Here is a 25,176-nt window from a genome sequence, read left to right as displayed (position 1 = left end):
ATCAAACATAATCATATGTTTCTTTATGAGGCCGTGTACACCAACAACAAATTTTTCAAAATTGTCTGATTTAATGTGGCTTTGATGTTCTGTGCTTCATTCTAGAATGAAACAGAAATCGTGTTGGACACATCAAGAAACAGAAACATTTGTCAAAATTCTTTTATATATATTCATGCATTTGGCCAGATTTATGGTCATCATTCTAGGACAAGAAGCCATGCAGCACATACATTTTAGTTACTGAATAGTTCCATATATCACTCTGCCTTTGATAGATGATTTGCAAGTAGTGGTACTGGAATTAGTAGTTCACATGCTGCAGATGGCAGGTTGTACAATAGCAATGACAGTGAAGTTGAGAATCTTGGTATTTAAGGATGATTGTCTGGGATTATACAAGGGCAAATCAGAATTTGTATGCTACTATTTTTTATTAACCAAAATAAGGTGTACATAGAGGTAACTACAGATACAAGTTTAATTTTATGTACCTTAAGTGGCCTACAGATGATTTGTTTTGGACAGTTGGTTGGACGGACTTGGTGAGATGTTTTCGGGCCGTGTGTTGCCGTGTCAGCTGACAGGTTTATTGTCGGGTCCTTGTCAGGTGGTTGCACTACCTGACCACACCGGACTGTCTGTAGTGCTCTTCAGTTGTGCTTTGGACGTCACCACAAAAAGGTCATGTGTATGTGCATCACAATGGTGACTGTCGCTATTTAGCGATGAGTCATTGTGGAGTTCTTAGAATTCTATAAGACTTCAAATGCTTGTATTGCAACAAGGATGCCAGAAAATGGGCACTACAAATCCTTGCAGAGATACTGAAAACATTTGCAGGTATATGAAACCCAGATGAACAAACAGGTCATGTTACATGCAGGGAAAGACATGCTACAGATAGCATAAGAAAACAGGAAAATTTGACATGGCACAGTCATTGCTTTCAGCTGGATGGGGGGAAGGGGCAGTAGATGAGATATATGGGTGGTGGTTGGCCTATAACTACGAGAACTGAATGGTGTTCATTGGTGCATTGCAGAAAAATTAATATTTGATGTTATTTTACTGTCATCGATCATTAATTTAAGTGATATCATCCCGTGCCCTCATGATTGGTTTCATCATCATCATCATCAAGCAAGTGCAGATTCAGTTATTCCAGCAGTACACCTTGTTCAACAGTTCCCCCAGTTATTTCAAACGTACTGTTCTGTTGCTCAACATGAAGCAGAACAACAAAAATCCGAAAAGAGTGCTTGCTTTGTATTGAGTTCCTTGTATTTAAGAATATTGGTAAACTATAAATACATGAACACTGTCTCTGGCCACAGCTGATTAGTGAAGCAATTGTTCACTTGCCTTTCATCGTGTCATCCAACTGCTTAGGCACCGACCAATATGAAACCTTCCAGTACCTGAAGCACATGTGAACTATGTCATAAACACTCCCATATGAAATGCCAAGCTCCTGGGAAATGCCTTGAGGTGGACACACTGATCTGCTTTCACCATTGCATCCACATGGAAAATGTTGCCATCAATGAACGATGAATGTGGCCTCAGCGAATGCTTATTTTCATGCAATTCTTCATGGCATTTTGCACACTCTCAACACCAGCACCTCACGTTTCTCAAAGCGAGGTACTTTTCCCCAAACATGGGTTGCATTGCATTTCCCGTTTATTTTGATGGACATTCATCCCTTGCTCCATAGAAAATGAATCACATTTCATTGTTCGTATACGTGGGTGCGAGCTTCAGCAGATGACAACAGTGCCACACTGTTGAGCTAGTGGTAGATAAGGCCAGGCCAGTCCAAGAAAGGTCCATTGCTGGGAAGGGATACGGTGATATCATATTTACAGCCATAGTTTGGGTAAAAAATAATACGGGCAAAGACTGATTCACTTTAGTAATACTGTTTGACAAGCTTTGTGGCAACAGAAGCAAGCTTCATCCCATAATCTCAAATCATTTGTTTTATGGTAGCAACATTCACATTTAGTAACAGTGTATGTGTAGTAATTCATGCACTTTAGTTAAATTTTTAATGGCAACTAAAGCATTAAGTCTTGATAAAAATGTGTAATCACAGTGTAATAATTTTTATGTAGTTTTTATACTTAATTTGTTTGCAGACGTTTCTTGTAATCTTCATTACCATTTACTGGCTTGTGTTGGGAATAGACATATCAGACCTTGTGTAAGTTGTATTGCACCTCAAATTGTAATGTTTCAGTGTTAAAATATTTTGTGCCCATATTTTGATTTTGTGTTTTGATGTGCATTTGGGATCTAATTTCAGTTCACAGACAAGCAGCACAGATAAAGATGTTGAAGGATGGGATGAAAATAGAAGCACGCCATGTAAAAAGGTAAGGGGTTATTTGTACAGTACAACCTCGTATTATGGAAATAAAACTTAATAGTTTCCTTATCCTGTGGGATTGCAGCCAAAGAAGTGTAAATAATGGGTGATGGAAAGTGGGGAAATGTATGGAAAGGAAGATCAGAACTTCACTACAGAAAAGAAATTTCAGTTACACGGGGAAGTATTGGAGCATAATAATGACATATTACGGAGTATTGTACAAATATATTATAAGTCACATAAGATTTTTTTTAAAAAAAACAAATATGTTCTACAATTATTGGAGTTCATTATAAGCAGATGGAATGTACATGTAAAAGGAAACGTGTTCTATGTGCTTAACTGCTTAGAAATTTCTATGCTGAGTTTAGCTGTGACAAGTTCAGGTTGAAGAGAGGAGGAGGGGGAGGGAGGGGGCGACTTTCTTTAACCTTCCTGCAGGTGTGCTGCCTTTTATAACATAAGCGGGCATGTGGTGTACTTTGTACACAGATAAAGAATAGCTGTCTTTGTTACCAAAGTATACATGTATGAACAAAATCACAGTTTAATCTTAGTTTAATTAAACTGTGATAAAATAAACTTTAATTGTATCACTCTGATGCTGCATAAAAGTGTTAGCCCACAGGAATACCGTATTTACTTGAATCTAAGCTGCACTCAAATCTAAGCCGCACCTGAAAAATGAGACTCGAAATCAAGGAAAAAATTTTTCCCCGAATCTAAGCTGCACCTGAAATTTGAGACTCGAAACTCAAGGGGAGAGAAAAGTTGTAGGCCGCACCTCCAAATCGAAACAGAGTTGGTCCATTGTAATATGAGACACAATTTAGGTCGAATGAATGACGATACTGCCACAGTAGTTTAGTTCGAGCCATAAGCTTAGCAGTTAAGCTTTACCAGGTTGCCATTGCTATGCGTCAGGCGCTTCGTTTGTATGTATAAGGGTACCGTTCCTTTTTCACGTGCATTGTCTGGTTTCAATTGATTGCTTATTTTTCTTTGATCTGATAAGTGTGGTTCTCTTTGTTACAGGTGTTTACATCATTCTAAGCTGAAAATGCATTACTGTACTGTGTCATGTATTGCTTGTCGCATTCTGATACTGGGTGTTTACGGCCTGTCGCCGACTAAAAAAAAAGGAATCGTCTCATTAGCGAAACAATGGCAAGAGACCACTATTTGTTGTTACTTACACTGCTGCTTTCTTTGATAATGATCAACAAGAACCAAATAATAGACTGCGGATGATAGATGATGATCTGAACGAGAGTTTAGCGAAAATTTTTCTCCGTTTGAAAATCTTTGCAGACGCCTCTTTAGTACATTATATTCTGCACAGAAATTAGAGTCATCTTAGATTTAAAAATTTAGTCAGTTGCCGTGCTTCATTTCTGACTGTATCACTATTAGGCATAAGAATAATACGAATATAAACATGACATTATATGTATATCCTTCCGCGGTTTGCTGTTGTCTCACTCTAGTTCCGTAGTTTGTTAGGCAGACAGGATTTAAATGAAATAGCAGCAAACACGAAAGAATACATAGCAAAATGTTTATATTCGCGTTATTCTTATGGTGAAGAGAATACTGCATGTGATTCACAATTCATAAGAGTCCCTATTAGTAACCATCTCTTCTCACAGGAAGGAAAAAATTCAGAACATAGAGTTGGCCATGTTGACAAACAACCCAAACAGTCTTGCCAGTCGGATTTTCGTAGTTCATTGATATGCTGCTACATTCGAAGATGAACAATATGGAATTTGTATTTACTTCGTTGGATAATGTAGGAAATGCAGTGGTCGAAGCTCGGGGCGGAGAAAAAAAGTTAGTCTTCCACCTTTTTTTAATTTATTTACTGATGCAGAGGTTTTGACACCAGTATTTATCTTTGTGCCTGCAAAACCTGCCTGTGTAGCACTACATATATTCGACGGCAGTAGTTTGTGGCGGTACCTTCCAACATTTTGCAGAACTTCCGTTTACTCTGCACTCGATTCTAAGCCGCAGGCGGTTTTTTGGATTACAAAAACAGGAAAAAAAGTGCGGCTTAACTCGCCAACAAAAATAGCAATATCACTTATTGAAAATCAGTCTTCACAAACATACAATTCCATATAAAGATGTGTTGGTTGTATTTAATTATGGAAGCTCAAAATTTGTCTTTTATGGACATGAGTCCTCAAAAGTAGAAATAAAGAAACATGCAAAAGACTGTTGCTTGGCATATAATGAAGTAAAAAAGTTCAAAGCTAAATATGTGAAGAACTCGTGAACAAGCTGTAGTGTAATGAAAACAAGAAATACATAAAAATACAGAACTGAAAGAAAGGGTACTAGGAAAGCTTTGCAGTATAGCTTCGTTTATTTTGTCTAGAGAATTTTCCTACTCTGAAAGTATCTTGCTATCTTTCAAAATCTGTAATAACACTATTTCTTTCAAGTGGCTTTTGGTAAAATCAGTAGTGCTTCAACATTTTGTTCATATATGGAAATAAGGTAAATGAAAGGCAGGAAGGTCAGGGGTGTATGGAGGATCTTTAAGGAGTGTGATACCTCTGCAGCTAACCAGTGAACACTTAAGTTTTAACTGAGATAGTGGGTCATTATCTCAATGAAAGAATTAACTGTTAAGCCCTAAACTTCAGAAGATGCTTGTAAATATTCTTGTAACATAAAATTATCATTGTTTCACCAGCAGCTGCCATCAAAGTCAGTTCAGAATTTCAAGTATGATGAAGAAAGAGCCCGTCATTGTTTCCTTACAAACCACATACAAATATTTGTGCAAAAATACATTAAATAGAGGGAGTGTAAGTGAATTTGGGTACCACTTCACAGGGAAGTACACCGAAGCGCCAAAGAAACTGGCATAGGCATGCGTATTCAAATTCAGAGATACGTAAACAGGCAGAATACAGTGCTGTGGTCGGCAACGCCTATACAAGACAAGTGTCTGACGCAGTTGTTAGGTCGATTACTGCTGCTACAATGGCAGCTTATCAAGATCTGAGTGAGTTTGAACGTAGTGTTAAAATCAGCGCACAAACAATGGGACAGAGCATCTTCAAGGTAGTGATGAAGTGGGGATTTTCCTGTACGACCATTTCACAAATGTATCGTGAATGTCGGGAATCTGGTAAAACATCAAATCTCCGACATTGCTGGAGCCGGAAAAAGATCTTGCAAGAACAGGACCAACAGTGAGAGAAGCGCAACCCTTCCGCAAATTGCTACAGATTTCAATGCTGGGCCATCAGGAAGTGTTAGTGTGCGAACCATTCAATGAAACATCATTGATATTGGCTTTCGGAGCCAAAGGCCCACTCATATGCCCTAGATGGCTGCATGACACAAAGCTTTACACCTCGCCTGGGCCTGTCAACACTGACTGTTGATGACTGGAAACATGTTGCCTGGTCGGACGAGCAGATGGATATGTATGGGTATGGAGACAACTTCATGAATCCATGGACCCTGCATGTCAGCAGGGGACTGTTCAAGCTGGTGGAGGCTCTGTAATAGTGTGCAGTTGGAGTGATATAGGACCCCTGATACGTCTAGATAAGACTCTGACAGGTGACACACATGTAACCATCCTGTCTGATCAACTGTTTCCATTCATGTCCATTGTATATTCCAGTGGACTCGGGCAATTTCAGCGGGACAATGCAGCACTCCACATGTCCAGAATTGCTACAGTGGCTCCAGGAACACCCCTCTGACCACTTCCGTTGGCCACCAAACTCCCCAGACATGAACATTATTGAGCACATCCGGGATGCCTTTCAACGTGCTGTTCAGATGAGATCTCCACCCCCTCCTTCCCCCATACTTTAACGGATTTATGGACAGCCCTGCAGGATTCATGGTGTCAGTTCCCTTCAGCACTACTTCAGACATAAGTCAAGTCCATGCCATGTTGTGTTGCGACACTTCTGCGTGCTCGCAGGGGCCCTACACGATATTAGGCAGGTGTACCAGTTTCTTTGGCTCTTTAGTGTGTATGAGACATTGAATCCTGTGATGAAGATCAATGTTCAAAAATTTTGGAAGTTACTCACATAGATTTTGCATTAAAAGATGAGTCATTTTGAATTTTTTGATTATTTGTGTGCACCACAAGACTTAATGTCCCATATGCTGCTCTATCCATTTGATGTATTTTTGTGAAGTTGTACGAGTTAATAGAATAGTGTGTCCCAATTTCTCTTGTGTCTTCTTATGAGACACACATCTATCTCGCACCCCAGGATTCCCTTTAGCAACAACATTTGCTCCAGTGATCCTTGAAGAAATGTGAGCCAACAGGAATTATTGTTGGCTGAAGATTCCTCTGTGGCATCAGAAGATGGTAGAGTAATGTGAGAACACTCTTCTAAATAGAAACATTTCTACAGTGTAGTCATTCAGACTCTCTGTGCAATATAATTTTTACTATGAGACATACTTGAATGTATTTTCTACTCCTAAAATCATAAACCATTTTTGTCCAAGAAATAGACTAGTTGTAAGAATTGTACTAAAGGAGTGTCACACGAAAACCAAAAACTTAATTTAGAAGTGATCTTTAATGGACAGTTAATGTACATGATGCAGAAAATGTTAAAATTGCTTTCGATGTTGTAAACACAGGAGAAACTTACTAAAAATTCTTCTGACAAGTAACAGCTTGGTTGCTACATCACAAGTTCAATCTTTAGTAAGGCTCATTTGAAAGTGTGGTGTTAACAGTCATGAGAGGAAACACATTAGCTGCTAATGACTCACCATGTGCATAAGGAGGGTGACAGAAAGTGTCTGGGAGTTACAGAAATCAATATTCTATGGGATTCATGTTTACACTTCACAAAGTTGACAGCGTCGACATTTAAGAAATGTTCAAAACAAACCATTAAGTTGCACCATGAACACAGAGTGAAAAATAACATGCCACAGTGATCACAAAAGCTTGCACCATCAAGATCGGGGGCAAATTCCTTGGGAGTTGCAAACATAGCAGAACATTCAGCTATTTATCCACTCTTAAGGATTATGTATAGAATTATATTGGGGTAACGGGGTGATGAGAACTAATGGAATGCGATGGCATGAAACTGAATGTGAAACAGTCTGTTGAACTTACCGTGAAACTGGCTATCCTTTAAGGCATAGCTGCAGATAGTGTGATAATATGTTGTATAGTCATGGAAAAAACAAACATCCAGAGGCTGAATTTGTTCACCTGTTTCAGGAGAGATGGCTTGCTCTGATTTGTATGCGCAGACCAGTAATGTGGAGGTCATACCACAGTTGTAGTTCTCTTATGCCCATTTTCTTGCTCTATGTTGCTGTGACGTAAACATCACCTGCTGTCCTTGCAAGATCACGCACATGAGAAAAAATCATAGGGAGCAGAGCACCTCCAACTTCTCGCAGCACAATAAATAACTTTCCAGCCACTCTAACATCCAGATTGACAGTCCACTTAATCATATACTAATGCATTAAGACCTTGATGTTAGTTGATCTCGATACAACTCTCTTGGTACCTCAAATTTCCAGGGCTCCTTTTATATGCATTTCCTCTTCAAATTCTGTTTGGTCAAAGTTAACACAAATTCCTTACTGAACAATGGGATAAGTTTATCTCATCTACAAATTTTCAGGCCAATTCCGCCGTTTGCTGTGCACCATCAAGTTGATGGTTTGCTTTAAATTGCATTATATTACATCTTCAAGTTCTGTAGCAGTGTTTGAAGTTATATCCACTACTTTCATTGAAATCACTGTAATGTGTCACACACAATTTTGATGTGCATAACGTGGTAGGTCACTATGATGCACGTCCTATAACTTGCATCGAGCATCCTTGATACGTGCAAGCACCAATTTTTTAACAAGTGCACCTTGTCCTCCCTAGAATATTCTTGTTTTTCTTATGCACTACATGGTCATAATGCTGCAAATTTATTAGAAATCTGTTCATAACTATTGATTTTTTTTACTATGCTGTGGATGATTTTCCATGCACATAATTATATTGAGTATCCACTCTTTGGTCAGTGATTGTTCCTTACTATGTTTTGTTGGAGATGGGATTTGTGGCTTCCTGCCTGACAAGGATGATGAACCACATGGCTCGACACAGGTTTCACTATCACTTGCACTTGTTAAGCATGTATCGTCATCAGTGTACTACTCATGTACATTGTCCGCACAGTCAAGCATATGTGACACCGCACATTACACTGACTCATCTTGCAGAAACGCCAATATTTCATCTGCCACTTCTTTCTCACTCTACAAAATTCCGTGGGTTCCTTTTTGACAAAATGTCAACTTTGGCAACTGGTGTTCTACTTATGAGGCAAAGTTTGCTTTGTTTATTGTTAACATTGCTCTGTTTTGTATCAGCACCATTAGTACTGTTGTGAGTTACTTATCGACTAAGCAATTCAACTACACTCCATAACCTTATGGTGTGCTTACCACTGGGTACCTCCAGTCCCACGCCCTATTGGTATTAGCAGCCAGTATTGTGGTTTCATGGCAGATGATATGTGCCATAAACCTCATTCGCCTTTTACGACCTCATACTCAAGAGGTTCCTTGTGAGTGTGGTATATCTTGAAGCAAGGATCCACACGCAAGGTTTCAGTCTTCACACCAGATTCTTGTTTCTTTCCGCATTCCCCTCCTAATGGCCGTAAGCCCAGGAGAGGTGCTGTAGGCGATGCCGTGCTGTTAGCAGAGCCACTCACACTGGTCATCAGCTGCCATAACCCATTAATGCCAAATTTTGCAACACTGTCATAATGGATATGTTTGTTGTGTGTCCCACATTAATTATTTTATGTGGTGTAGCTTGTTTTTTAGCCACTCACAACTTGTAGCTAAGTGAAGGTTCGTCGGCCACTATGTTGTGCATGGTGAGAGATAATGACTGAAATTTGGTATTCTCAGCAGACTCTTGACACTGTATATCTGCTGCCCCTTTATGCCAAGTGTACATGATACTGTTGACGTCTTTTGTCATGTCTGTGTAGAGTGAGGCAAACAACTGTCTATATGCCTCTGTATGAGTCCTATTTTCTCTTTCGTGAATATTGATGTTACCTATGTAACTTTTGAGTCTTTCGGTACGGATTTTTGGTCGAGCGAGCAGTTGTATATGATTGCTAAGTACGGACTATTGCATCAATGTACTCTGAAAGGAATCTGACTGGTATACAATCTGGACCGGACGCCTTACCTTTATTAAGCAGATTTAATGTGCTTCACTACACAAAGGATTCATGTTGCTAATGCTGGTGGTTGTTCATGATTCAAATTCTGGAATATTTACTCTGTCTTCTTCGGTGAAGGGATTTTGGAAAACCATGTTTAGTACTACTTCTTTAGTGGTACTGTTATCAATAAGATTGCCATTGATATCACACAGTGAAGGTATCGATTGGGTCTTGCCGTTTGTGTGCTTTATGTATGACTGGCACTTCTCTGGATTTTCTACGAGATTTTGAGACAGAGATTCATTGTGGAAACTATTGAAAATGTCTTGCATTGAAGTCTGCACTAAGTTTCATGCATGAGTAATACATCGCCAATCTTGGAGATTTTGCAGTTTTTAAAATTTGGGGTGCTTTTATCGTTGCTTCTGCAACAGTGCTTTGAACTGTTTTGTGTAACATGGGGGATCAGTACCACCTCTTATCAATTTATTTGATATATATTTCTCAATTGCCATCAAAACTGTTCCTTTGAATTGAAATCACATCTTGTCTATGCTTACATAGTCAGATTGGGAGAAGTGGAGAATTTCTCTTAGAAAAGTGCCAAGCAAATCACTATTTGCTTTTTTGAATAGATATATTTTGCTTTTACTTTTTGTGGGTTGGGATGTTATGGTATTCAGTCTTTATACAATGATCTTGTGGCCACTAATCCCTGTATCCATTATGATGGTCCCTATTTGCTCTGGATGATTTATTGCTAAAAGATTAAGTATGTTTCCACAACCACTTACACTTTGAGTGGGCTCCTAAACTAATTGTTCAAAATAATTTTTGGAGAAACTGTTCAATATGGTTTCGGATAATGTTGTATGTCAACCACTGACTTTATGCATGTATTTCCGCCAATGTATAAAGGGTAGATTGAAGTGATCACTAACTATAAGTGTGTGAATGATATTCCATCTTTATACTACAACCTTGTTGTCACTAATCCCTGTATCGATCATGATGGTCCCTATATGATCAGGATGATGGTAGATTAAAGTCACCACCAACTGTAAGTGTGTGAATTCTGTACCTATTTGAACTGAGACTCCAGTTTTCTTTGTTCAGCAACTGTATCTGCTAAGCAGGATCAGTAAAGGGAAGCAGTTATTAATTTATTCTGATTTTCAGGTATAATCTCTATCCATACTAACTCTCAGGAGCTATCTACTTCAGTTTCACTACGGGGTAAACTACTTCTGACAGCAGTAAACACTTCACTACCAACTGTATTTACTGTATCCTTTCTGAACACCATTACGTCCTTTGTGAAAATATCAGCTGAACTTATCTCCAACTTTAGCCAGCTTCCAGTATCTATAACGGCTTGAGCTTCAGAGCCTCTGATTAGCACTTGGAGCTCCAGTTCTTTCCCAACACTGCTACCGTAATTTAAAACTACAATACCATTTGTTCCTAAGTTTATGTTCGTCCTCTGTTTGTCCTGTATATGTTTCATTTTGCTTATTTTAGTAATTTCTTTCTTAATCCATCACTTTTTAGTTCTTTGGTTGTTTTCTGGCCCTTGCCATTTCCGTATAAATTTGGATTTATTTTCTTAGCTTATTCTTCTTTTATTGGAGAAGAAATTTGCGCCCCCTGCCTCTTTCACAAAGAAATTTAAAATTGACACTACTGGTCATAATCTTTAAGTGTAAGCACGCTAAATTAATTTTCAGCCTATGTAGATTTAACATGATGATTTATTAAGAAAATCCAAGAAAGCAAGAGAGAGCGCAAATGTAAATGAAAGAATTAGTATTTAATTGCAATGTAACAAAGGTCACTCATAATTGCCTGACTAGGAATGTACAGCCAAAGATTGATGTTCTGAAGTAAAAAGATGGTAAAGAAATAAAATGACATTAATGTAACTCTTACTGGGTTCTTATTTCTTTCGGTAATAGTTTCTGTGCAATGTCGAGGAATTCATTCTTTCATATTGTTCATTAATCTTCCATACAAAGGTCCTTACTACATGAATTTCAGTTATTTATGAATTTATAATTTTTATGTTATAAACTAAAGCCTTTTATCTTTCTTTTTCCAGGAAACAATTACATATGTATCTGTCACCAAGCCTGCTCAAAAGAGAGAAGAAGGTATATACTCCATTCACTTTATTTGTATAGTCAGCATACTGTACGCATTGATTGGCATAAATCAGTAGTTGTTACAGATAGATTATGTTAACCTTTCATTCATATTTTGTTAGGTGGACTTGTATGCTGTGTTATTTGCACACAACACATCAAATATGTGGCATTGCATAGCCAGATCTGATTGTATCTCTGTTGATCTATTCAGAAAAAATATAGTGACTAAACCACCGCCAACATGCAAATGCTGCAAGGACTATCGGAAGGTGCTCGTCACACCATTGGTGGAAAGTGTGACACCTGTGTGGTCTCGTATTGAACATTGTCATCCATCTGGTATTCTAATAAAATTGGAACATCTTTAGAAATTGAAAAGGTTTAACCAGGCGCGGCTTGTGGTTTCTATACTGGGGAAGGCTGCGGCATTTGTTGATCGGAGTCAACATAGACCTCGGGTTACGCTACAGATTAGTCTGACATAAACAACTAAGAATTCAGGGGGTGGGGGTGGGCAGATCACTCTCTACCCATAATTTTACGTACTGCATCTTCTATAATCAGGAATTAAATATCATTAGAAGCTAACTTCGAGTTGAAATCTTTGGTTAGTGTTTTTATACGTCGTCATTACATTTTCTGACACTTTGCAGCAAATCATATGAAAAGACGCGTTTTGGAGAGAACTTTAATGTTAACTTTGCGGCTGCTTAATATTTTTGGTGTTTTCAGTTCTAAACTTAAGGCATTTATTGTGGTTTATCTCCAAAGCTCGAAGTTTACGAGTTCGCATGACGATACTGTGATGTTTTGGTGACGTTACAGGTCTTGTGCTATGATTAGGTGGCATGAGCAATCCGCGCAACTGCCATATTAATCCACATGTTTAAGAAGCGAACAGTTCGTATTTATTGTGTATTATGAAAATATGCATTTATGTGAAATAGCGCACTAAAGATCTCTCCAAAATACGTTGTTTTTAGTACGGTTTGTTGTGCTTAAGTACACAAAATGTGACACTGTAGCGCAACGCACTGTACTGGTACCAAAAGTGCTTCGTTTGGGAAAATGTCATCACGTTTATGACTGGCTAAACATGACACTACCCTTTTTTACTCACTTCGCTTAATAGGCTAAGTAGGACTTCTTATCAACTATGAATGCACTTTTGCTTACCTCAATTCATTTGTTTATAGATGAAGTCAGCTCGTCTCCCCTTCTGCGCACGTCTCCCCTTCTGCGCAGCAAAATGGTCTATGACCTTCTCATTGAAATTTGGCCGATTCAGTAATTCTTTTTCTAGGGAACACATTGCAAGCGCACAAAATCTGTCCTCATTCATAGTGTTGCGCATGAATGTTTTCACTCGCTTTAAAGTAGAGAAGCAGTGTTCTGCCTCTCCGGTCGTCATAGGGAAGGTTACTATTATTTGCAGAAGTTTTACACTTTCAGGAAAAGCTTTAGCCAGATTGTTATCGTAAACAAAGTTCAACAACAAGGTCAAAGCACCTGACGCCTTCATAAAATCTTTTCGGCTGTACAACACATTCAGCTCACGACATAGATCTGAAGACTGTAAATTGAACAAATTAACAGCTATTTTAAGCTCTTTTTCTGGAAAAATAGTTTGATGTTTTGCAAACAACAATGGATCAAACAGCTGTGCAATCGATAAGTGATCATTGAAACTGAATCGTTCTCTGATCTGAGTTGTGATGAGGTCGCAAACGTTTTGTGCACACACTATTCTTGATTCTGTGAAACATCCCCGTTTTGCAGTTGGTTCTACCTGTTCCCAGTGATCGTCAGTTTCAAGTGAGGCCCTAATTTGCTGGACATAATCTGCAAAGTGCGATACATATTCAACAGTTTTCACTGCATCAGTATTCCTCTGCTGCAGTTGATTAAAGAGAATGTCACAATGAGGCATGACTGTATTAAAAAAATTTATCCAGAAGAGGAAATCTTCGTCTTGCAGGAAACCCTTAAGTCCCGTGGCCTTGTTTATTGTCTTGTAATCACTGGCACCATCATCAATAATTCTTTCTAGGCACTCAATTTCCTTTTGGTATTTGTACACAGTGGTTACGCTCCGTGATTTAAAATTCCATCTGATGGGCTGAGGACAGGTAGGAATACGCTTATTCTCTTCTTCAAGAATGGCTGTACTGCTAGAAGACCCGGAAAAAAAGGTGGAAATTCCTTCCAAGTTGCTAAAGAAGATCCGCACTTGTTTATTGCCCGTCACACAACATTCAACAATTATATTTAACTGCTGGGTGTAACAGTGAATAAAGTGAGCATTCCTGTACATTTCTCTAATTCTAGTTTGAACTCCACTTCTATAGTCACTCATAACAGGAGCACCGTCGTAACACTGAGCTATCAGTTTTCAGGTGTTCCATGTACATTCATTTTCTCTAGCTCGCAGAGAACAGCTGCAGTTACATCGTCTGCACTGTGACTTTTTGGGCTTACAAAGGAGATAAATCTTTCATTTATTTGTCCCAGTAGCTCATAGCAAATTATTAGGACCAATTGTGACAAATTTGCACAGTCAGTAGTTTCATCAACTTCTATTGCGAGAAAGTTTGCCTTCGACAGTTCACTCCTGATGAGATTGAGCCATACCTCATTAATTGATTCCAGGAGTTCATTTTGAATTGTCTTCGATAGGCCTAAGAAAACATGGTTTTCTGATTTCTCAATGTGCTGCTTCAAGACGCAGTCCAGTTCTGCCATAAGACAGACTAATCCTCGAAAAATTCCTGGGTTTTTGGAATCTTCTGTTTCGTCGTGGCCCCTTAAGGCAAGCTCGAATTTGCCGCAAAATATAATACAGTCTATGAGCTTACCCAGAATATACCAATTTTTTTGATACATTTTCATTATATATCTTTATATTACAGTGGTAACCACTGTCTAATTGGCACATAATGTCCGCTTTCCCTAGCATTGAAAACTCAATGAAACCATTTAAATGTTTTTCGCTGGAATTACATTTTTTCACCTTTGCGTGAACATTCTGTAAGTCAGTGATACCAGTTTCAGTCCAGGCACTATCAGTACTATCTGAAGAAGACAGGTGAAACAGAAAAATGCATTTTTCACCTCACAACCACACAACCACTCAGCTGCATCGTACATTGCAACAAACTTCAGTCCTGAGACTGGTTTGATACAGCTCTCCATGCTACTCTATCCTGTGCAAGCTTCTTCGTCTCCCAGTACTTACTGCAACCTACATCCTTCTGAATCTGCTTAATGTATTCACCTCATGGTCTCCCTCTACAATTTTTACCCTCCACGGTGCCCTCCAATGCTAAATTTGTGATCTGTTGATGACTCAGAACATGTCCTACCAACCGGTACCTTCTTCTTGTCAAGTTGTGCCACAAATTCCTCTTCTCCTCAATTCTATTCAATACCTCATCATTAGTTATGTGATCTACCCATCTAATCTTCAGCATTTTTCTGTAGCACCACATTTCGAAAGCTTCTATTCTCTTCTTGTCCAAACAATTTATATCCTCTCTACTTCGACCATCATCAGTTATTTTGCTCCCCAAATAGCAAAATTCCTTTACTACTTTAAGTGTCTCATTTCCTAATCTAATTCCCGCAGCATCACCCGATTTAATTCGACTACATTCAGTTATCCTCGTTTTGCTTTTGTTGATGTTCATCTTATATTCTCCTTTCAAGACACTATCCATTCCATTCAACTGCTCTTCCAAGTCCTTTGCTGTCTCTAACAGAATTACAATCTCATCGGCGAACCTCAAAGTTTTTATTTCTTCTCCGTGGATTTTACATCTACATCTACATCTACATCTATACTACGCGAGCCACCTTGCGGTGTGTGGCGGAGGGTACTTATTGTACCACTATCTGATCCCCCCTTCCCTGTTCCATTCACGAATTGTGCGTGGGAAGAACGACTGCTTGTAAGTCTCCGTATTTGCTCTAATTTCTCGGATCTTTTCGTTGTGATCATTACGCGAGATATATGTGGGCGGTAGTAATATGTTGCCCATCTCTTCCCGGAATGTGCTCTCTCGTAATTTCGATAATAAACCTCTCCGTATTGCGTAACGCCTTTCTTGAAGTGTCCGCCACTGGAGCTTGTTCAGCATCTCCGTAACGCTCTCGCGCTGACTAAATGTCCCCATGACGAATCGCGCTGCTTTTCGCTGGATCATGTCTATCTCTTCTATTAATCCAACCTGGTAAGGGTCCCATACTGATGAGCAACACTCAAGAATCGGACGAACAAGCGTTTTGTAAGCTACTTCTTTCGTCGATGAGTCACATTTTCTTAGAATTCTTCCTATGAATCTCAACCTGGCGCCTGCTTTTCCCACTATTTGTTTTATGTGATCATTCCACTTCAGATCACTCCGGATAGTAACTCCTAAGTATTTTACGGTCGTTACCGCTTCCAATGATTTACCACCTATGGCATAATCGTACTGGAATGGATTTCTGCCCCTATGTATGCGCATTATATTACATTTATCTACGTTTAGGGAAAGCTGCCAGCTGTCGCACCATGCATTAATCCTCTGCAGGTCCTCCTGGAGTACGTACGAGTCTTCTGATGTTGCTACTTTCTTGTAGACAACCGTGTCATCTGCAAATAGCCTCACGGAGCTACCGATGTTGTCAACTAAGTCATTTATGTATATTGTAAACAATAAAGGTCCTATCACGTTTCCCTGCGGTACTCCCAAAATTACCTCTACATCTGCAGATTTTGAACCGTTAAGAATGACATGTTGTGTTCTTTCTTCTAGGAAATCCTGAATCCAATCACAAACCTGGTCCGATATTCCGTAAGCTCGTATTTTTTTCACTAAACGTAAGTGCGGAACCGTATCAAATGCCTTCCTGAAGTCCAGGAATACGGCATCAATCTGCTCGCCAGTGTCTACGGCACTGTGAATTTCTTGGGCAAATAGGGCGAGCTGAGTTTCACATGATTTCTGTTTGCGGAATCCATGTTGGTTATGATGAAGGAGATTTGTATTATCTAAGAACGTCATAATACGAGAACACAAAACATGTTCCATTATTCTACAACAGATTGACGTAAGCGAAATAGGCCTATAATTATTCGCATCTGATTTATGACCCTTCTTGAAAATGGGAACGACCTGCGCTTTCTTCCAGTCGCTAGGTACTTTACGTTCTTCCAGCGATCTACGATAAATTGCTGATAGAAAGGGGGCAAGTTCTTTAGCATAATCACTGTAGAATCTTAAGGGTATCTCGTCTGGTCTGGATGCTTTTCCGCTACTAAGTGATAGCAGTTGTTTTTCAATTCCGATATCGTTTATTTCAATATTTTCCATTTTGGGGTCCGTGCGACGGCTGAAGTCAGGGACCGTGTTACGATTTTCCGCAGTGAAACAGTTTCGGAACACTGAATTCAGTATTTCTGCCTTTCTTCGGTCGTCCTCTGTTTCGGTGCCATCGTGGTCAACGAGTGACTGAATAGGGGATTTAGATCCGCTTACCGATTTTACATATGACCAAAACTTTTTAGGGTTCTTGTTTAGATTGTTTGCCAATGTTATATGTTCGAATTCGTTGAATGCTTCTCTCATTGCTCTCTTTACGCTCTTTTTCGCTTCGTTCAGCTTTTCCTTATCAGCTACGATTCGACTACTCTTAAACCTATGATGAAGCTTTCTTTGTTTCCGTAGTACCTTTCGTACTTGATTGTTATACCACGGTGGATCTTTCCCCTCGCTTTGGACCTTAGTCGGTACGAACTTATCTAAGGCGTACTGGACGATGTTTCTGAATTTTTTCCATTTTTGTTCCACATCCTCTTCCTCAGAAATGAACGTTTGATGGTGGTCACTCAGATATTCTGCGATTTGTGCCCTATCACTCTTGTTAAGCAAATATATTTTCCTTCCTTTCTTGGCATTTCTTATTACACTTGTAGTCATTGATGCAACCACTGACTTATGATCACTGATACCCTCTTCTACATTCACGGAGTCGAAAAGTTCCGGTCTATTTGTTGCTATGAGGTCTAAAACGTTAGCTTCACGAGTTGGTTCTCTAACTATCTGCTCGAAGTAATTCTCGGACAAGGCAGTCAGGATAATGTCACAAGAGTCTCTGTCCCTGGCTCCAGTTCTGATTGTGTGACTATCCCATTCTATACCTGGTAGATTGAAGTCTCCCCCTATTACAATAGTATGATCACGAAACTTCTTCACGACGTTCTGCAGGTTCTCTCTGAGGCGCTCAACTACTACGGTTGCTGATGCAGGTGGTCTATAGAAGCATCCGACTATCATATCTGACCCACCTTTGATACTTAACTTAACCCAGATTATTTCACATTCGCATTCGCTAATAACTTCACTGGATATTATTGAATTCTTTACTGCTATAAATACTCCTCCACCATTGGCGTTTATCCTATCCTTGCGGTATATATTCCATTCTGTGTCTAGGATTTCGTTACTGTTCACTTCCGGTTTTAACCAACTTTCCGTTCCTAATACTATATGCGCACTATTTCCTTCAATAAGAGATACTAATTCAGGAACCTTGCCCTGGATACTCCTGCAGTTTACCAATATTACGTTAACTTTTCCTGTTTTTGGTCTCTGAGGACGGACGTTCTTTATCAACGATGATAATGTCCTCTCTGGTAAGCCGTCAGGTATTTTATCGTTTCGCCCAAGGGGGGGTCCCTCTAACCTAAACACCTACTCCGAATTTTTCTTTTGTTTCCTTTACTGCTTGTTCGATATACAGATTGAATAACGTCGGGGAGAGGCTACAACCCTGTCTCGCTCCCTTCCCAACCAGTGCTTCCCTTTCATGCCCCTTGACTCTTATAACTGCTATCTGGTTTCTGTACAAATTGTAAATAGCCTTTCGCTCCCTGTATTTGACCCCTGCCACCTTTAGAATTTGAGAAAGAGTTTTCCAGTCAACAATGTCGAAAGCTTTCTCTAAGTCTAAAAATGCTAGAAATGTAGGTTTGCCTTTCTTTAATCTACTTTCCAAGATAAGTCGTAGGGTCAGTATTGCCTCACGTTTTCCAACATTTCTATGGAATCCAAACTGATCTTCACCGAGGTCGGCTTCTACCAGTTTTTCGATTCGTCTCTAAAGAATTCGCATTAATATTTTGCAGCTGTGACTTACTAAACCGATAGTTCGGTAATTTTCACATCTGTCAACACCTGCTTTCTTTGGGATTGGAATTATTGTATTCTTCTTGAAGTCTGAGGGTATTTTGCCTGTTGCATACATCTTGCTCACCAGATGGTAGAGTTTTGTCAGGACTGGCTCTCCCAAGGCCGTCAGTAGTTCTAATGGAATGTTGTCTACTCCCGGGCCTTGTTTCGACTCAGGTCTTTCAGTGCTCCGTCAAACTCTTCACGCAGTATCATATCTCCCATTTCATCTTCATCTACATCCTCTTCCATTTCCATAATATTATCCTCAAGTACATCGCCCGTGTGTAGACCCTCTGTATACTCCTTCCACCTTTCTGCTTTCCCTTCTTTGCTTAGAAATGGGTTTCCATCTGAGCTCTTGATATTCATATAAGTGGCTCTATTTCTCCAAAGGCCTCTTTAATTTTCCTGTAGGCAGTATCTATCTTACCCCTAGTGATACAATCCTCTACATCCTTACATTTGTCCTCTAGCCATCCCTGTTTAGCCATTTTACACTTCCTGTCGATCTCATTTTTGAGGCGTTTGTATTCCTTTTTGCCTGCTTCATTTACTGAATTTTTATATTTTCTCCTTTCATCAATTAAATTCATTATTTCTTCTGTTACCCAAGGATTTCTACTAGCCCTCGTCTTTTTACCTACTTGACCCTCTGCTGCCTTCACTACTTCATCCCTCAGAGCTACCCATTCTTCTTCTACTGTATTTCTTTCCCACATTCCTGTCAACTGTTCCCTTATGCTCTCCCTGAAACTCTGTACAACCTCTGGTTTAGTCAGTTTATCTAGGTCCCATCTCCTTAAATTCCCACCTTTTTGCAGTTTCTTCAGTTTTAATCTGCAGTTCATAACCAATAGATTGTGGTCAGAGTCCACATCTGCCCCTGGAAATGTCTTACAATTTAAAACCTGGTTCCTAAATCTCTGTCTTACCATTATACAGGGTCATTACAAATGATTGAAGCGATTTCATAGCTCTACAATAACTTTATTGTTTGAGATATTTTCACAATGCTTTGCACACACATACAAAAACTCAAAAAGTTTTTTTAGGCGTTCACAAATGTTCGATATGTACCCCTTTAGTGATTCGGCAGACATCAAGCTGATAATCAAGTTCTTTCCACACTCGGCGCAGCATGTCCCCATCAATGAGTTCGAAAGCATCGTTGATGCGAGCTCGCAGTTCTGGCACGTTTCTTGATAGAGGAGGTTTAAACACTGAATCTTTCACATAACCCCACAGAAAGAAATTGCATGGGGTTCAGTCGGGAGAGCGTGTAGGCCATGACATGAATTGCTGATCATGATCTCCACCACAACCAATCCATCGGATTTCCAATCTCCTGTTTAAGAAATGCCGAACATCATGATGGATGTGCGGTGGAGCACCATCCTGTTGAAAGATGAAGTCGGCGCTGTCGGTCTCCAGTTGTGGCATGAGCCAATTTTCCAGCATGTCAAGATACACGTGTCCTGTAACGTTTTTTTCGCAGAAGAAAAAGGGGCCATAAACTTTAAACCGTGAGATTGCACAAAACACGTTAACTTTTGGTAAATTGCAAATTTGCTGCACGAATGCGTGAGGATTCGCTACCACCAAGATTCGCACATTGTTTCTGTTCACTTCACCATTAAGAAAAAATGTTACTTCATCACTGAAAACAAGTTTCACACTGAAAGCATCCTCTTCCATGAGCTGTTGCAACCGCGCCGTGGGGGACTGATGACCTTCGCTGTTTAGTCCCCCTTAAACATCCCAACAACCACCACCAACCGCGCCGAAAATTCAAAGCGTTTGACTTTGTCATCGGGTGTCAGGGCTTGTAGCAATTGTAAACGGCAAGGCTTCTGCTTTATCCTTTTCCGTAAGATTTTCCAAACCGTCGGCTGTGGTACGTGTAGCTCCTTGCTTGCTTTATTCGTCGACTTCCGCGGGCTATGCGTGAAACTTGCCCGCACGCGTTCAACCGTTTCTTCGCTCACTGCAGGCCGACCCGTTGATTTCCCCTTACAGAGGCATCCAGAAGCTTTAAACTGCGCATACCATCGCCGAATGGAGTTAGCAGTTTGTGGATCTTTGTTGAACTTTGTCCTGAAGTGTCCTTGCACTGTTATGACTGACTGATGTGAGTGCATTTGAAGCACGACATACGCTTTCTCGGCTCCTGTCGCCATTTTGTCTCACTGCGCTCTCGGGCACTCTGGCGGCAGAAACCTGAAGTGCGGCTTCAGCCGATCAAAACTTTATGAGTTTTTCTACGTATCTGTTGTGTGTTGTGACCATATGTCAATGAATGGAGCTACAGTGAATTTATGAAATCGCTTCAATCATTTGTAATAGCCCTGTATAATCTATCTGATACCTTCTAGTATCTCCATGATTCTTCCATGTATACAATCTTCTTTTATGATTCTTGAACCAAGTGTTAACTATGATTAAGTTATGCTCCGTACAAAATTCTACCAGCAGCTTTCTCTTTCATTTCTTACCCCCAATCTATATTCATCTACTATTTTTCCTTCTCTCCCTTTTCCTACTCTCGAATTCCAGTCACCTATGACTATTAAATTTTCGTCTCCCTTCACTACCTGAATAATTTCTTTTACCTCATCATGCATTTCATCAGTTTCTTCATCGTCTGCAGTGGGTAGTACTTTAATTTCACCACTTAACAAATATGAAATGAGCTTCCCTTGAAAACACTCAGCTAAGTGTCACTGCTGATCTCTACAGTTCGTGATCTTGCCTCTTGTACCATTAGTTCCATTTCACATAGAAAGAAGCAATCTGTCTAAGTGTATAGAGGTGCCGGAGGAGAATTACTTTTCTGAGATTAAAGTGAAACTTAGATTATCTTAGCCTATACAATATGTACAAAATATTTAATGGTATGGATGCATTGATTGTAGTACTGTAACATTTACTGATAGCAGTGTATCTTTTCATTAATGGATTAGATCTAAAAGTTGAATGTGTTCCTCATTCAAAATTTGTATATTTTGTTTCAGTTGTCTGTCCAGAAATGAGATTTACACCATAACAACCTGTAAACTACTTTTTCAGGCAAGTGGCACACCAGGCAGCACTCCACCACAGCAAAGGAATGGTGCTAATAATGTTTCTGTGCCTGCTGATGGTAGTGGTAACATAGCTGGCAAGAAACGTGTTTCTGATTCGTCACTTGATGGACTGCCCAAAAAACCAAGGACAACAGATGAAAATTCTTCGCATGTAAGTTATCCGCAAGCCCTTTCAACTTTGTAAGCTTTCTCCAGATTCAAGACGATAGAAATGGAGGCAGCTGTGCCTATGATATGGCTGCATTTTATTATTTATGTTGGGGAGGGGGAGGAGGAGGAGGGGGTGGTGGTGGTGGTGGTGGTGGTGGTGGTGGTGTATACACAAAAGAACAGATATCCACTCAGCTGCAGATTATGAAAATCAGCCTTTCAAATAAGTACTGGGCTCATACAATTATAGTTTGTGGTAATTTTAATGTGCCCTTGTTATGTTGGCAAAAATACACAATTTAATGTAATTGTAAACATGAAAGATAGTCTGAAATTGTACTAAATGCTTTCTTTGAAAGTTATTTTGAGCAATTAGTTGAGGAGCCAACGCAAAGCATATATTGTTGCAATAATGTACCAGACCTCTAGCAACAAACAGAGAGTATCACATCAAATACAGGAATTAATGGCTACGAGGGCATTATAGCGAGACATTACAGTAACATCGAAAGCCACCAAAAATAAATGCAAAATATATATATTTAATTAATTAAGAAGCACATAAAAGTTCACTTATTCCATCCTAAGGGACAGTCATCGTGTCTTCCATGCCAACTGTGCAAGCATCCGCCAAATATGGCTTCATTTCAAAGAATAGTGGTGATGACAGTACACCAAGTAAATTATCAGTAGACACACAGTCACAGCTCTCTGAGACTGCACACGTGTGTGCAAGTTGCACTTGCGCGCACGTGTGTGTGTGTGTGTGTGTGTGTGTGTGTGTGTCTACTGTTGACAAAGGCCTTAATGGCCGAAAACTATGATTGTGTGAATCTTTTTATTGTGCCTATCGCGACTCGGCATCTCTGCTATATGGTGAGTGGCAACTTTCCTTCTCTCATATTGTTACATTCTATCCTGGATTTTCCATTGTTTGATTTTCACCAAGTAAATTAGTAAGACGGAACAGGTCCCCCATGGTATGCAAAACAGTTCAGGGCACAGCTGCAAATTCGGCAATAAAAGCATACCACATTTACAGGAACACAGTATCTCCAACATGGATGGCAGTTTACATAAACTAAAAAAAAAAAGAAATATGGATTTCAGTGCAAGGTGCTCTTAGTAGTCTTCACAACAAAACCAACTCAAAATCTGGCAAAAAACCCAGAGAGATTCTGGTTGTACGTAAGGTACACCCCAAAGGCAAGAGACAATCAGTGACTTCACTGTCCGATAGCAATGGTAATTATTCTCGGCCATAATGGCTATGTTTGTGAACTGTGACTGTGTGGGATAATTATTTATTTCTAATTTCTGCTACCAGTCACTTTTTTATTTTAGTTTAATGCAACATAATAAAACATGTTTTGAACATGTTCTGTTCATCTTCAGGTGTTTACATGTACATACAGAGAAATGTTACTTAAACATAAACAGTCTTAAACTAGATTAATCTAATTGTTTGTTACTGGAGCGGCTGGTGTGGAATTTCGGGGGGGGGGGGGGGGGGGCAGTGGATGGCTAGAAATGGAAATCAGTGATGTCTTTTGCTGTTTTTTTTTTCCTTGTGGTTGACTATGTATGATTCACAACCTGTATAGGATGCAGATAGATTTGCATCAGTTATGTGTTATGAAAATAGTGTGAAAGGCTTTTATATGACAGTTGATCACTTACAATTTCATCATCTTGTTGCTTCACTTGTATCACTCACTGGTGTAATGGCGGAGCTGTTAATTAATATTACGCTATTGCACATTGCATTTTCTCACTGATGGCCAATGTAATTTGTTGCACAAATTGCTTTGACATACATGTAAACGTTATGCACACAAAACAAGATGGCGGACTGTAGCATGTGAGTCTGTATCGATTATCGAGGTTTTTGTATCGATATTATTGGTACTGACAGATTTGTAGTCCTATACAGGCTGTGATATTATACATAGTCTACCACAAGTAAGAAAACCAGAAGAAGACATCACTGATTTTGGTTTCTAGCCATCCACTGCCCCCCCCCCCCTCCCCCACTCAAAGTGCTACACCAGCCGCTACAGTAACAAACATTGGACAAAGAGTTCTAGATTATTTTAGTTTAAGACTGTATGTATGTATAAATGCCTGAAGATCAACAGAACATGTTTGAAATGTATTTTATTATGTTGGATTAAACATAAAATGAAAAAGTTACTGGTAGCAGAAATTAGAAATAAATAATTAACAATGATAATGCTACCATTGGCAGTGCCACCAAAGCAGAATTAATAAATACTGTTTTCTGAAATTCATTCACCAAAGAAGATGCAGTAAATAGTCCAAAATTCAAATTAAGAACAGCTGCCAACATCAGTGATTTTGTAGTAGATACTTTGTGTACCGAAGCTATGTAAGTCACTTTAGAAAGCCAAGCTTTTGGGTCCAATTGTATTACTGTGTAGCACATATTAGTAGGGACCGGAAAATGTAGGATATGTTTGTGGAGAAATTCACTTCTTTTGGACACACAAATGAAGGAGGTTATCAGCTTACTTGTGACTGTTAAAAAAACAAAGTGGTTATTGGGGAGATTTTAGACTGAAATTTTTGCTGTTTCAAAAATTTGAATATTTTCTTTCTAGAATGGCCATTCCCATTTTCCCCACCTTCCAACAAATTAGTGTCTCTCTTTTTTTTTTTTTTAAAAAAAAAGAAGCAGCAGCATTTTCCTGTCAACGAATAGAGTGCTGCTCTGATTTAAAGTGTTTCTTGTTATTATTTTTCTTTTTCCTACCCAGCTCAATAACCACAAAATCAGCAGAATATTGATTTCAACCTTATGTGGTCTTTCATAGCTATCCGATCCATACTTGATAATGCTACAGATAGAATGGATTTGGTACTTAATTTAGCAGTAGAACTGAAAATACTTGATTAGGGGAAGACTTTTGACCTGGTTGAAATATGTTGCCAGGTTTTGTTTTCTGGTTGCTATTGTGCACATTGCAGACT

The 25,176-nt window shown here is 39.3% G+C and overlaps 1 protein-coding gene across 4 annotated transcripts in view; it reads left to right on the top strand.

The window, feature by feature from the left end:
• The window catches only part of LOC124615409 (poly(A) polymerase type 3-like), a 177,875-nt gene that overhangs the window by 108,408 nt on the left and 44,291 nt on the right, over window positions 1–25,176 (top strand). For all 4 annotated transcript variants that reach the window (XM_047143268.1, XM_047143266.1, XM_047143270.1 and 1 more), the window contains 3 exons: window positions 2,312–2,381; window positions 11,693–11,744; window positions 22,019–22,186. In XM_047143268.1, the coding sequence (XP_046999224.1) occupies window positions 2,312–2,381; window positions 11,693–11,744; window positions 22,019–22,186 (290 nt within the window). The remainder of the gene's footprint in view (window positions 1–2,311; window positions 2,382–11,692; window positions 11,745–22,018; window positions 22,187–25,176) is intronic.

The sequence above is a fragment of the Schistocerca americana genome, chromosome 5 (genome assembly GCF_021461395.2).
Source record: "Schistocerca americana isolate TAMUIC-IGC-003095 chromosome 5, iqSchAmer2.1, whole genome shotgun sequence".
Taxonomy (NCBI): domain Eukaryota; kingdom Metazoa; phylum Arthropoda; class Insecta; order Orthoptera; family Acrididae; genus Schistocerca; species Schistocerca americana.
The sequence above is the reverse complement of the archived record's forward strand: the minus strand, read 5'-3'. Positions and strand labels throughout refer to the sequence as shown.